Source organism: Balaenoptera physalus (genome assembly GCF_965194825.1).
Source record: "Balaenoptera physalus genome assembly, chromosome: 20".
Lineage (NCBI taxonomy): Eukaryota > Metazoa > Chordata > Mammalia > Artiodactyla > Balaenopteridae > Balaenoptera > Balaenoptera physalus.
The window spans coordinates 15,169,677-15,183,432 of record NC_138901.1 but is presented as its reverse complement, the minus strand read 5'-3'; the positions used below and the strand labels follow the sequence as shown (position 1 = coordinate 15,183,432).

Sequence of the window (13,756 nt, the reverse complement as noted above, 5' to 3'; positions counted from 1 at the left end):
TCTCTCCCGGTTCGCCAGGATGGGGAAGGGATGGCCAGTGGGAATTTCTGCTTAGCAGACTTTTCTGCAAAGGTAAAATCAGCCTGTGTACAACCCTTGGGTCCTAAGACAATTTAACCACATCCTCTTCCAGAACCAAGTATCAGGGGATCTGTCCTCCAGTTGTCCGAAACGAAACCCACTTTGACGCTGGAGCCAAGTTTCATGTCCCAAATGTGACACCATACATCAGGTACTATTGCCCCCAGTTCCAGCACACCTTTAGTCCCCTTCCCCCTACTCTGGGACCCCCATTCCCAGGGCTTGTTCCCACACCCTTCTGGACCCCTCAGTGGCCTGGAATTTGAGGGGCCCTCTCTCCTGAGCTAAGCCCGGTTCTCCCTTCTCCCCCAGGCAGCCCCTGGTCTGGCCTCTGCCCGGCGGAAGCTGGCTGGGACCTGGGCAAGGGCCTCCACCATCCCCCTCATGCCCACCCTGTGCCTGCAGGTACTTCGTGAGTTTTGTCCTGCAGTTCCAGTTCCATCAAGCCCTGTGCAAGGAGGCGGGCCACCAGGGCCCCCTGCACCAGTGTGACATCTACCAATCCACGCAGGCAGGGGCCAAGCTCCGGTGTGTGGGGCACAGGGAGGGCAGTGGGAGGTGAGGGGAGCGACCGGTGGAGGGCATGCTGGTGAGGGCACCACCACCAGACCAGTGGAGGGAGCCTTTCTCCCCTCCCCCTCCCTTTCTTTCTCTCATCGAATGTTTATTGAGTGGGCCTCTTGGCTGGCATGGGGCAAAACATATGTCCCCCCCTTCACAGAGCTCCTAGGCCCTGAGTCTTAATGCTGCCGTTCTTGCCATCCAGTGGGGGCAGAAGTGGCCGGAGATGGGGCAGGTGGGCTAGGGCAGCGGTAGTGGCCCCTGGCCCAAGAGCCCCGTGCCAACCGTGCCGCTCTGCCTGACAGGGCAATGCTGCAGGCAGGCTCCTCACGGCCCTGGCAGGAGGTGCTGAAGGATATGGTCGGCTCAGATTCCCTGGACGCTCAGCCGCTGCTCAACTACTTCCAGCCGGTCACACAGTGGCTACAAGAGCAGAACCAGCAGAATGGCGAGGTCCTGGGCTGGCCGGAATATCAGTGGCGCCCACCGATGCCCGACAATTACCCAGAGGGCATTGGTAAAGCCCGAGGGAGCCTGGGGCGGGGCGCTACAGCAGGTTCTCAGTTCCAGGCTCGGGACCAGGCCCCCGGTTCATGGTTCCCGATCAGCTTCTCCCAGCCGGGCCCTGGCGCCCGGCCTGGAGGGCCAGGCAGCCCCCTGAGCTGGTTGGCAGGGCCCTGGGGTGGGGTGGGCACATCTTTCCCGACATCCTGGGAGGGTATGCCCAGATCTGAGGCCCCGGCCAGGGGGCTGGCTGGCAGGCACACTGCTCTATGAGGTCACACTGCAGGCTCCGCTCTTATTGGCCAGGGGGCAGGGGCTGCAGGACTCTGCTCTCCTGCTGCCATGGGCCAAGGTTGGGCTGCTCCAGGACTGTCCCGCCTCCTCCTCCTCCTCCTCCTTCTCTGCTGTGGGCACCCGCTGCTGGCCCCTGGCCAGGGGACCACCAGCCAGGGGACCACCGGCCAGGTGTCAGTCAACCAGGGAACGACCAGCCGGGCAACAACCAGCAGCCCGAAAACCCAGAGCCCAAGTGGGACCAGCTGGGCGCCGGGGCGGGGAGGCCGGGGCGGCAGTGGAAGGGCAAGGGGAGGCCAGTCTGTGTTTCTCTGCTCTGTCCCACAGACCTGGTGTCCGACGAGGCTGAGGCCAGCAAGTTTGTGGAGGAGTATGACCGGAGATCCCGGGTGGTGTGGAACGAGTATGCCGAGGCCAACTGGGACTACAGTACCAACATCACCAAGGAGGGCAGCAAGATACTGGTAGGGGCCCCTCCACGCCCCCTCCCCCCCCCCTTCCGGAGCTCGCTCACAGACTCAGCACCGTATGCTCCTCCCCGGGGGCCCATCCTCTGAAACCCAAGGCACTGCAGGCCGCCCTTCCGCCCCCGACGTCACCTCAGTGGGAACAGGCTGTCAGAATTTGTGAAAAATCCCAATGGCATATTGAAAAGTGTCCAATTTCAGGCACACACCCAGTGCCTAAACAAGTTGTCTTATCGTTAACAATCAATCTGTTGTTGGTAACGGAATAATTTGTACAGAAATAAGTGATGCTAAAGTCAGTTCTTAAAAAGATTGAAAGCTCCTGTTTGCCACCATAGAGAGGGCTCTGCGTCCCCTCCAACCCCCCTCCCCGCCTGTGTGGCTGAGCGCTGATTATAACCAAGGTGAGTTGCAGAGGACTAACATTTCCTGAAGACCCACCGTGTGCTGGCCACTGTTCCTTGGCACTTGACGTCTGTTGCCTCATTTATTCCTCAACAGCCTTGCAACACCAGTGACCTTATTCCCATTTTACAGCTGGGACCCTGAGGCTCAGAGAGGCCACAGAGCAAATACCAGGCTGCATCTATCCTAGCAGTTTTTAGGACATGGGGTGGGTTTTCCTTCTCTGCCGCTGCCATCAGATGTCTTGCTCGATATGACCATCTGTTGAGGGGCAGGTACTGCACACAGGATGTTATAGACAGTCCGGGTTGAAGAGGGTCTTTATAGGCAAAGGCAGCAACTTGGTAAAACTGCCCCCACCCTGACACCCCCAGTCCCTTTGGCTCCCCTCAATGCACCTCCTCCTAGGAGGCCTTTCTAGAGCTCCTGGGCCTCATGATATGGTTCCCCCATGCTTTCAGCTGGAGAAGAATGTACAGATGGCAAACCACACTGTCAAGTACGGCACCTGGGCCAGGAAGTTTGATGTGACCAACTTCCAGAACGCCACCATGAAGCGGATGATAAAGAAGATTCAGGATCTAGAGCGGGCAGCACTGCCTGTCAAGGAGCTGGAGGAGGTGTGTACCTTGGGGGAGCAGGGGGTGGAGGATCCGAGGTCAGGAGAGGGTCCTAGCTCAGGGGACAGTGTCTGGCCTTCATGCTGCTTCCCCTTCCTCGATTTGTCACGTCGTGACATCTGGCACGTCAACACACACCTACAGACTTACTGAGAAGGCAGAGCTTTGGGAACACCCGCCCCAGCTGCAGAGCCCGGGTCCACGATGGTGCCTGGGGCGGAGCAGGAAGCCCAGGGCTAAAGCTCGCTGCCCCTCTTCTTCCCCCTGCAGTACAACCAGATCCTGCTGGACATGGAGACCACTTACAGCGTGGCCTCTGTGTGCCATAGCAATGGCACTTGTCTACGGCTCGAGCCTGGTGAGCACACGTGGGGAGTGAGAGGGAGGCCTGGGGAGGTTAGGGGTGCTGGCCGTGAAGGGGCGGAGTTCACTTCTGAGTCATGGGGTCCGCGCGCCCAGGAGACTCACTTCCCTGTTTTCCACCGCTGGTGCTCCTCTGCCCCTGCTTAGAACCGAGGCCTACTTCATCGCTGCCCTGGTCCCCTGCCCTGCCCTTGGCTCCGCCCGTCCGCTCCCTCTGGGTCCCCTCTGTTCCTCCCTCCATTCCGCCCTTCAGAGCAGGTGTATCTCAAATTTGTCTCTCAGGGGCTTGGACTCCCCAGTAGGGAGAGTAACTCTAGGCATCTCACCTCTGCGCTCTTTCCTTGATCCTATCCACCTTCCCCATCTTCCCTGGCCCTTCCCTGGCCCCCTCCTCCACCCAGAAATTGAAGCCTCAGCCCGCAGAAGCCACGTCCGCGCCATTCCCACTTCACTCCCTCTGCTGCCACTTCCCACTGGAAGGAGTGGGCCAGCTCTGGCGTGTCCTCTTTCTCTCGCAGGAGACTGGGCTGGTCCTTCTTACCTTCTCCTCTTTGAAGGAGCTCAGCCCTGACACCCCAGTACCTGCGCACAGATACACCCCCTCCACTCTCTGACCCATGCTTCCCGGGGTCGAGGAGCCAGAGGCATAAACATTTTTCCTGAGGAATCTCCACCCAGAAACAGTCTCTTCCTGGCCCTCCGCCCAACTCCCACGTTAGAACAATGACAAATAGAAGGGGAAATGGAAAATAAACAGGAGAGAGAAACAGTTTTCCTGGGACAGGGTTTGGCCTGCGGGTTGTGTATGTGGGTAGGCACGCAAAGTGGGGGGAAGGGGATGCGCATTTGTGTGCATTTACGGAGAAGAGCGTTAAAGGGAGTATGGCCTTCACCCCCCATCGGTCGGCCCCTCAATCCAGGGCTGGGCTGTCAGGTCGCTGCCAGTAGTAAGAATAAGAAGCACCCCCAAAAACAGAGCACTCACATCAGCAGAGGACAAAATTCTCAAGATACGTTTTTTTGCCCAAATTAAATTAACTTGAATGTACTTTCTCTGTGAAAAGTAGATAGCACGTAGCATGTTTCAGGACAGAGCACAAGTCCCCGAGGTGTGGGTGCCCGCAGGCCTCCGTCTCAGGCCAGGCCAGGCAGGAAGGGGAGCCACCTTCAGATCTGACACGTGAGCTCACGCCAGCCTCATCCCAGCTCTGTGAGGTAGATGTGAGCTCCGTGTAATCCATAAGCCAGGAGGCCACTCATATAGTCATGGCTTTGACAGGACACAAACGCAAGATTTCTGGCTCCCTGAGGATGCTTGAATGGATCTCTGTACTTTGCCTTCACAGCAGTTCTTTTATTTAATCAGTTCAGTCAAAATGTGGGAAAGACGCCGTGGGCCCTGTGGGGACGTGGAGATGAAGGAGGCACCGTCCCTGCCCAGGGGCCTCCTGGCCCTGGGCCGGCATAGTCCCCATTTCATAGACAGGGAAGGAGGGTTCACGTGACTCACCCAAGGTGATTTTGAGGTCAGGAGGAAACTGAACAAGAACTCGGGTCTTTTGACCTCCAAGCCATTTCTCCCAGGGAGGAGGTGGGCAGGGAACGAGTGGGGAGCAGCGGCTCTGGGGTCTGGGCCCTTGGTTTGTGCCCCAGCTCAGCCACTTGCTGGCTGGGGAACGCAGCCGTGTCACCAAACCTCTTGTGTGGAAAGAGGGTCAAGGGCATCCCTCACAGGGCTGTTGCAGCCCCGCAGTTGCCTGAGATTGTGTACGTGAAGCGCTGAGCCCCGGGCCTGGCGCCCTCTAAGCCCCATGGGAAGGGCACCAGCCTGTCTCCAATTTCCCTCGACTTGCTGCCTGTGCGGTCCCTTTCCAGTTTTATTCCACCTCTGAAGGAGGTGGGAAGTGAGCCAAGAGCTGGAGGCTGAAAGCCATCCAACCCCTCCCACCCAGATCTGACAAATCTGATGGCCACATCCCGGAACTATGAAGAACTGCTGTGGGCATGGAAGGGCTGGCGAGACAAGGTGGGGAGATCCATCCTCCCGTATTTCCCCAAATATGTGGAGCTCACCAACAAGGCTGCCAGGCTCAATGGTGAGTCCTCTCTGCCAGTGTCACTGGCTGTCGGGTCCCAGCCCCCCACGAGGCCCTCAGAAAGGTCCTCTGAGACCCAGGAGGTGAGGGGGGAGGAGGCAGGGTGCTCAGGGGATGGTCAGGTGTTCAAAGAGCCTGGCTGTGTCCCCTCTGCAGGCTACGAGGACGGAGGGGACTCCTGGAGATCTATGTACGAGATGCCATTCCTGGAGTACGACCTGGAGCAGCTCTTCCAGGAGCTGCAGCCGCTCTACCTGAACCTGCACGCCTACGTGCGCCGGGCCCTGTATCGCTTCTATGGGCCCAAGCTCATCAACCTGGAGGGCCCCATCCCAGCCCACCTGCTGGGTGAGGGCAAGTGAGACGGTCAACAGTATGAGGGAGGGGGTGCCCAGGGCTGGCCAGAGGGCAGAGGGCAGACTGGGAAGGGTCTGCTGATGACACCTGAGGCTGGGGAAGTGAAACAACTGGAGCCTGGGGGAATGTTGCCAGGGCTGGAGTGGGGTCGGGGCTGGGGGTGGGTAGAAGAGCCCCCTCCCTGCATTTGGTGCCACGTTTGCTACAGATCCACGTTACACAGGTCACCAGGGATGGGGCAGTGGGCAGAGTTCATAGGCCTGTCATGGGGAGACCACATCACCACCCGTCACAGCTCCAGGCAACATGAGGGAGAGGAGGGGGCCGTGAGTGGGAGCTGAGAAGGCCTCCCCAGGAGGTGGCACATGAGCAGAGCCTTGAAAGATGAGAGGTTCTGACAGATGGAGAAAGTAGTCGTGGGGAGAGAAGGGCAGACACGACATTCAGGCAAAGGGAGCTGTGAGAGTAGATCCCCCTCAACTTTTGGAGCCTCGTTCTCCAGGGGTTGTAAACTCAAATGCCCTGAATACATGAAGTAGGCAGTGGAAGACAATAAGGGATGGTAGGGACTGGGGCAAAGTAGAGGCTACTGGGTTCCTGTCTCTGTCGGGCCGTCAGGAACATGTTTCTGGGGGCTTCTTACTGTGAACAGAGAGGCCAGGAGGGGCCGTGGACCATTTACAAATCGTGAGGGTGACCCCCGTCCAGCTTTGGGTCTAGTTCTGCTCAGCCTAGAGGGTCTTTGCAGCCCAAGAGAGCAGCCATTTTTGGTCCCTCTGTAGTGAGACCAGAGAATATCAGCTCCATGGCAGAGAAACACAGACCCCGGGAGGGAACACAGGTGCCCAGCTGGCCCTGGGAGCTGGGGCGTAGAGCTGAGCCCCCAGGACGAGCAGAGCAGCCAGGCCCAGGCTCGCTGCCCCCTCCCATTCTTGCTTCTTACTCACTCTGACTCTCACTGGTTTGCCCTGTAGGCTCCACTTGACGTCAGCTCAAGCTTAGTCCCCTTTGGCTGTCATCTCCAAATGTATTTCTGCGCCTTTCCACTCATTCTGAATAGCTTCCTTATCTCCACTCTTGTCTTGCCGTAAATGCAGAGGCATCAACCTCTCCAAAAGGAGGGTGGTTCTTGCCAGCTGACCGCATAAACTGACCTCAGGCGACATGGAGGGGACAGAGCAGTGACTGGTCAGGTTATGATCAGTGTTCCCTCCCCCTGCATGACGGTGCTGAGCCTAAGATCTAACACCTGTCTCTCCTCTCTCCGCCATCTCTTCCTCTACCTGCCTCCAGGGAACATGTGGGCACAGAGCTGGTCCAACATCTATGACTTGGTAGTACCCTTCCCTTCAGCCCCCAGGATGGATGCCACAGAGGCCATGATAAAGCAGGTCCGCACTGGCCCCCTCCTTGCACCCCTGCTCCTCCAGGGCACAGGGGAGGGGGACCCTGCCCAGGTGGGAGAGGGCCCTCTGATTCAGGACTCCCTTCCAGCTTGGGCCTCTCCCAGGGCCCTCCCACTGCGGCACACGGTCCATCCCCACAATCCCCAGCTTCGGCAGAGCTCCCTCTGCTTGCAGGGCTGGACACCCCAAAGGATGTTTAAGGAAGCGGACAATTTCTTCACCTCCCTGGGGCTGCTGCCCGTGCCCCCCGAGTTCTGGAGCAAGTCTATGCTGGAGAAGCCGACTGACGGGCGGGAGGTGGTGTGCCACGCCTCCGCCTGGGACTTCTTCAACGGCAAGGATTTCAGGTATGTCCGGGCTACAGGACAGGGGGACCTGGTCCTGAGCCCAGAGGACAAGGAGACGAGCCAAGTAGAGGCTCCGCTGCCATCTCCTTGGCCAGAACATGGGACGGAGGGTTAAGAGAGTTGGGCCTGGCCGCAGCCTGGTCACTGGCTTGTGGCAGGGTCTCCTCGAGCGCTGACCAGCTCTGTCAGCCCAGCGTTCAAGGTCCCAGTCCTGGGGGTAGCCCCACGTTAGCTGCCAGCCTTCCCTCCCTCTCAGGCGGCCCCTGTGTACAGCTGGCCCTCTCCCTGGGTGCCTGTGCCTTGACACGGAGGCACATGGGGACGTGGGGGCTTTGCACAGATCCAGTCTCACCACTGATGGGCTCAGAAGCTGTCTTCATTGGAGGACAGTGTTTCAGTTACCTACTGCTGCATAACAAACCAGCCCAAACCTAGTGGTGTAAAACAACCATTTGATTACGCTCATGATTTTATGGGCCAAGAATTCAGGCACCGTGGAAGTGGCTTGTCCTGCTCTGCAATGGTGGAGACCTCCGCAGGGCTAGAGAGGGCTGGCATGGCTCGGTGGGGCCATCTATCTGGGGCTGTGCTTCTGGCTGTCTGCTCGCTTCCTCAGTTTTTCTCTGTGTGGTACGTGCTGGGGCAGGGATGTTCACGCTGGCTCCTTCACTCACGTGCTGGGTGCCTGGGCTGGCATGGCTGGAGCAGCTGGGGTTTGGTGGGGCATCTCTCTCCAGGAAAGCTTGGACTTCCTCACAGTATGGCAGCCTTAGGCGGTCAGATTTTTTACCTGGAGGCTGGCATCCCCAGAGCAAAAGTAGAAGCAGCCAGATCTCTTAAAGACTAAGTCCAAAATTGGGACAGGTCACTTCTACCACATTTTATTGGCTAAAGCAAGTCACAAGGCCAGCCCGGTTTCAAGAGAAGGTAAAGAAGATTCCACCTCTTAGGAGAAGTGGCAGAGATGATCTGCCACAGCTGATGAAGTGTCTCTTATGAGAAGAGTGGGCACAGAGATCCTGGAACAAAGCAGTCAGTTTCACTGGCTCACCTGGCCTTGGGCCCTTCCTTCAAAGGCATAAGGACCAGAGCTGTAGGGCTGGGCGCAGACAGAATCAAGGGGGTGAGGGCTCTTTGGGGATCTTCCCTGTATGGGGAGGCATAGCAGAAGGTGGACAGATCCCAACCTCATTGTCACCAGGGTGCTGGGCAGCTCTTTCCCCTCCCCCTAGAATGACAGACAAAGGGGGTCAACTGAGCTGAGGAGCTCTGGTTAGATCCAAGGGAGAATTTCTTTGGCTCACAAAAGATGGAAAGTGAGGTGCAGCCTCTGGCTTGGACTGCTCTGCAGATGTCCCTCCAGTCCTGGCCCTGAGAAATCCTGGGATGAAGATGCTTGCTGGCATTGGGCACAAGGGATGCAGAAGAGCTCAGACACTGCTGTTTCCTTCAGGAAGCCTAAGTCTTGGGAGAGACAAAATGTGTAATGAGGAACCACATGACTCACATGACCCAAGCCCTACACTGACCGTGACTGAGGGTCCCCATGCCTCTAGAGCACGTACTTCGTACAGTTAGAAAGCCACACGGCAGTGTGGGCTGGAGTTAGTTGTTCAGGGAAGTTGGGGGCAGAGGAATGGCCTGGAGGACCAGACGTTAGGGGCTTCTAACCCCCAGATTCCCTCTATTTCCCCTTTTGGCTTTCCTTCCCATAATGCTGTGTTCCTTGCCTAAAGCAGTCCTGGGGGTATGCTCTGCATACAGTAAGGACAGCAGGTCCCTTTGCCCCAGGGATCCTCACTGCCCCCTTCCACACCCTCTCCCCACCCCCGTGTTCCCAGGATCAAGCAGTGCACCACTGTGAACATGGAGGACCTGGTGGTGGCCCACCACGAAATGGGCCACATACAGTATTTCATGCAGTACAAGGACTTGCCTGTGACCTTCCGGGAGGGTGCCAACCCTGGTTTTCACGAGGCCATTGGGGATGTGCTGGCCCTCTCAGTGTCTACCCCCAAGCACCTGCACAAGATCAACCTGCTGAGTAGTGGGGACGGCAGCTATGGTGAGAGAGGAACAGGGAGATCCTAGTGGGCAGAGGGGCCAAGAAGGGGCAGCAAGCCTGGGAGGTGGAGAGAGGAGACTTCATGGCCCACAGGCAGAGCTGGGACAGAACAGTGGGGAACAAGAGGGGCAGCCAGCAGGGAGAGTGGGAGGATGAAACCCATACCATCCCAAGAGGCAGGTCGCAGGACCCAGAGAGGTACAGCTCGCCCCGCCCGCTCCCCCCATCGCGCGCCCATCACAGCCCCACTGCTAGGACGCAGGCCTGGATCTGATGCCAGGGCCCCCTTCCCTTGGCAGAGGAGGACATCAACTTTCTGATGAAGATGGCGCTCGACAAGATCGCCTTTGTTCCCTTCAGCTATCTTGTGGACCAGTGGCGCTGGAGGGTATTTGATGGAAGCATCACCAAGGAGAACTACAACCAGGAGTGGTGGAGCCTCAGGTTCTAGAATGCTGCTGTGGGCGGGGGGGCCTCCATGGGGGGGCGGAGGCACCTGCATCTGTGTGCACGTGGTGTGTCTGCGTCTGTGGCGTCTAGGGGTGTGTGTGTGTGTAAGTGCCGTGACGTGCAGAGGCACAGCACGCAGGAGTCTGGAGCGCCCAGTGCAGGCGCCATACTTCAAATCAAAAACACCAACCCTCCTGGCTTGATTCTTCCCAAACCCTCCCTCTAATGTGTCTTCCTCCTCAACAGGCTGAAGTACCAGGGCCTCTGTCCCCCAGTGGCCAGGTCTCAAGGCGACTTTGACCCAGGGGCCAAGTTCCACATTCCTTCAAGCGTGCCATATATCAGGTAACAGGAAAGGGAGGAGGGCGCCATGAGGGGCAGTGCCTCCGCTCAGCGTTCAGACTGCCCTTGCTGCCCCCCCGGCAGCTACCGTCAGGGTGACCGGGGCACCCGGCTGCATGGCCCACTGTGTCTGGACCACTCACCTGTGGCCAAGGCTGACCGTTGTTTCACTCTTGTGATGTGACGAGAGCCCGCACCCTCCTGACAGCTGAAAACAGAAACTTCACTATAACTGGCTAACGCTTATAAGACCTTGGTTAGTTAACATTAACCATGACCCACGGCCAGATCATGACCTGAGCACTGTTTCTTTATTTTTACAAGATTGTGATTCCTTTACTATATATTGAACGTATTTCCTCTGATATAACTTAAGTTGTACCTGGAATACCTTCTATCCACTAGAACTAGGATTAGAAACCCAGCTAGATTGGGAGTCTGTATTATTAGGGGCAAGGGGTCATAGGCTTGGGCCCAGACAGAACTGGGTTCAAATCTCGTCTCCACAACTCTGTTTCCTTGAGTAAATTCCTCAGTCTCTGTAAGCATCAGTTTCCTCAGCTGTGGAATCCTATTTCACAGGATCATTGCGAGAGCTAACTTCTTATCACACTGTCTAATACATAGCATGCTTGGGAACTGGTGGCCATAACCCACCATTATTAAGTTACTGTCTTTTTTTCTTTTCTTTTCTTTTTTTAAAAATTTATTTATTTATTTATTTTTGGTTAGGTTGGGTTTTTGTTGCTGCGCGCGGGCTTTCTCTAGTTGCGGTGCGCGGGCTTCTCATCGCGGTGGCTTCTCTTGCTGCAGAGCAAGACCTCTAGGTGCACGGGCTTCAGTGGTTGTGGCTCGCAGGCTCAGTAGTTGCGGCGCACGGGCTTAGTTGCTCCGCGGCATGTGGGATCTTCCCAGACCAGGGCTCGAACCCGTGTCCCCTGCGTTGGCAGGCGGATTCTTAACCACTGCACCACCAGGGAAGTCCCTAAGTCACTGTCTTAAATGGAATACAAGAACATAGCCGCGTTGTGAGTCATGCAGCCATAGCGTGAATGCGCCCACTGCAGCCCCTTTCCCTCTATGTGCTGCAGGGGAGCACTTGCTGAGGACCAGGAAGGGTAATTAGAGGATCTGGAGCCCTCCCCAGAGGTAGGGATCTGGGGACACCTCAGGGTAGAGGGCTGGAGGCCCCTGGGCTACAAGTAGCCCAGGCCACCCGTGAGGCAGGACGTAGAGGGCACCCCAGCCCTTGCCTCCTGTTCTCCCCGGAAGGCAGTGAGGGAGGGCTTATGCCCACTGTGCCCAGTCCTCCACCCCAGCACCTGGCACGATGTCAGCACATAGTCAAGACCTAATAAATAAGCATGGGGTGGGTGAATTCTGTCCCCGAGTCCAGGAAGAAAGAGAAAGCCTGCTCAGATGCTCCAGAGAGCACAGGTGGGCAGGGAGCCAAGGAGGCTCAAGAGCACCTCAGTGCAGGCCTGACCTGGCCACTACTCCAGGATGACCCGCAGGGGGGGCCTCCGCCCGCCTTCCCGAAGGATTTCTGAGCTTCCAAGCTGGCACCCACTTTCACACAGAAGCCAGGCCCACGTGATGGTTAGCTTCCGGGCTTAGCACAGATAATTCTCTAGGCGGGGGTGGGCAAAGGGGATGCACTCCAAATTCTGACCAGAAGCCTTGGCGAAGCACTTTAGGAAATGCCAGGAAAGTCAGTGACACACGGCTTGTGCCCAGCTTTCAAAGCGGGAGGACTGCCCTGCTGGTTCACAACCTCCCCAGGCTCGGAGAGGCGACCCCCACCTTGACCGGCAGACTTCTGCAGGGAATTCCTGCTGCCAAATTTGGGATAAAGGAGGTCACGCGGGCTGGCCTCCCTGCCTCGTCAGAGACGTGACCCCTTGGGCAACACCCGGCCTCTCCATGCACGTAGCCCAGGGACGGAGACCTCGCCGCCACGTCTGTCCGTGAAGGGCTCTGCCCCTGCCCCACCTCGCCCATGAGGGGCGCTCAGAGCAGGCCCTCCTGAGAAGGGCGGGCAGCCTCGTGGGCGTGGGCGTGGGCGGGAGGTGTGGGGCGGAGGCAGGGGTGGCGGGGCTCGGTGACGCCGCCCCTGCGCCCCGGCCTCAGGCCTCGCCTGCCCTCCCGCAGGTATTTCGTCAGCTTCGTCATCCAGTTCCAGTTCCACGAGGCGCTGTGTCAGGCGGCGGGCCACAAGGGCCCCCTGCACGAGTGCGACATCTACCAGTCCCAGGAGGCCGGGAAGCGCCTGGCGTGAGTCTCCTCTGGCCTCCCCCTGCCTGCTGCCACCCTCTGACCTACTTCCCTGGGCCTGAGGAGCCCCTCCGCCAGCCCGCCCCCGACCTGCCCTGCCCGGGCCTCTCAGTCAGGCCGAGGGAAGCTGGCGCTGGGAGGTGGGGTACAGAGAGCGCGGGCACGAGGCTGGGGCGGACGGGCAGGGGGCCTCGCGGCCTGTCCCTCTGACTCGGTTCCCTTCCCGGGGCTCCCCCAGGGACGCCATGAAGCTGGGCTTCAGTCGGCCGTGGCCCGAAGCCATGCGGCTCATCACGGGCCAGCCCAACATGTCGGCCGCTGCCATGATGACCTACTTCAAGCCGCTGCTGGACTGGCTCGTGACCGAGAACAGGCGGCACGGGGAGAAGCTGGGCTGGCCTCAGTACAACTGGACGCCAAACTCAGGTACCGCCACCCACCCCCCTCGGCCCCAGGCCGCCCCGGGGCTCGCTCAGGGCCAGGCCCCCCCAGGTTCAGGCAGGTGGGAGGCCGACCTCCGAGCGGGGGCGGGTGGGAAGCCAGCCCGCGCCCCGGGACCGGCCCAGCGCCCGCTCTCCTTCCTCCCTGCCCAGCTCGCTTGGAAGACTCCTTCCCGGGCTCCGGCCGCGTCAACTTCCTGGGCCTGAGCCTGGAGGAGGAGCAGGCCCGCGTGGGCCAGTGGGTGCTGCTCTTCCTGGGCGTCGCCCTGCTGGTGGCCACGCTGGGCCTCACCCAGCGGCTCTTCAGCATCCGCCACCGCAGCCTCCACCAGCCCCACCCCGAGCCCCAGTTTGGCTCCGAGGTGGAGCTCAGACACTCCTGAGATGAGGGCTGGGCGGGCCTGCCGGGGAATGCGCCACCGCCACCGGGAGACCCAGGGACCGGGAAGGGCCCGGGGGTGGGCTAAGGACCCGCCACTGCTCTCACGGCTCACCCCAGCTCCCCTCCCCCTCCCCCTCCCGCCCCTCCTCCCCCTCCCCCTCCCGCCCCTCCTCTCCCCTCCTCCAGTCCCCTGGACCACGAACCACCTTGGCCCCTGCCCCCCGGCCCCTGGGGACCAGGCCACCTAACATGGAACCCCCTCCCGTTCTCTCTCTGAATTCAATTAAAGGTCCTGCTCTCCC

General features: G+C 59.1%; 1 protein-coding gene across 1 annotated transcript in view; it reads left to right on the top strand.

Annotated features, from left to right (window-relative positions):
* The window catches only part of LOC309651215 (angiotensin-converting enzyme), an 18,551-nt gene extending 4,795 nt beyond the window's left edge, over positions 1 to 13,756 (top strand). Inside the window, exons 8-24 of the mRNA XM_082443659.1 lie at positions 19 to 37; positions 109 to 232; positions 487 to 609; positions 948 to 1,159; positions 1,768 to 1,904; positions 2,774 to 2,932; positions 3,203 to 3,290; positions 5,248 to 5,391; positions 5,548 to 5,739; positions 7,042 to 7,139; positions 7,329 to 7,501; positions 9,343 to 9,566; positions 9,866 to 10,010; positions 10,263 to 10,361; positions 12,510 to 12,632; positions 12,871 to 13,058; positions 13,226 to 13,756. Coding sequence (XP_082299785.1) covers positions 19 to 37; positions 109 to 232; positions 487 to 609; positions 948 to 1,159; positions 1,768 to 1,904; positions 2,774 to 2,932; positions 3,203 to 3,290; positions 5,248 to 5,391; positions 5,548 to 5,739; positions 7,042 to 7,139; positions 7,329 to 7,501; positions 9,343 to 9,566; positions 9,866 to 10,010; positions 10,263 to 10,361; positions 12,510 to 12,632; positions 12,871 to 13,058; positions 13,226 to 13,455 — 2,478 coding nt within the window. The 3' untranslated portion in view covers positions 13,456 to 13,756. The remainder of the gene's footprint in view (positions 1 to 18; positions 38 to 108; positions 233 to 486; positions 610 to 947; positions 1,160 to 1,767; positions 1,905 to 2,773; positions 2,933 to 3,202; positions 3,291 to 5,247; positions 5,392 to 5,547; positions 5,740 to 7,041; positions 7,140 to 7,328; positions 7,502 to 9,342; positions 9,567 to 9,865; positions 10,011 to 10,262; positions 10,362 to 12,509; positions 12,633 to 12,870; positions 13,059 to 13,225) is intronic.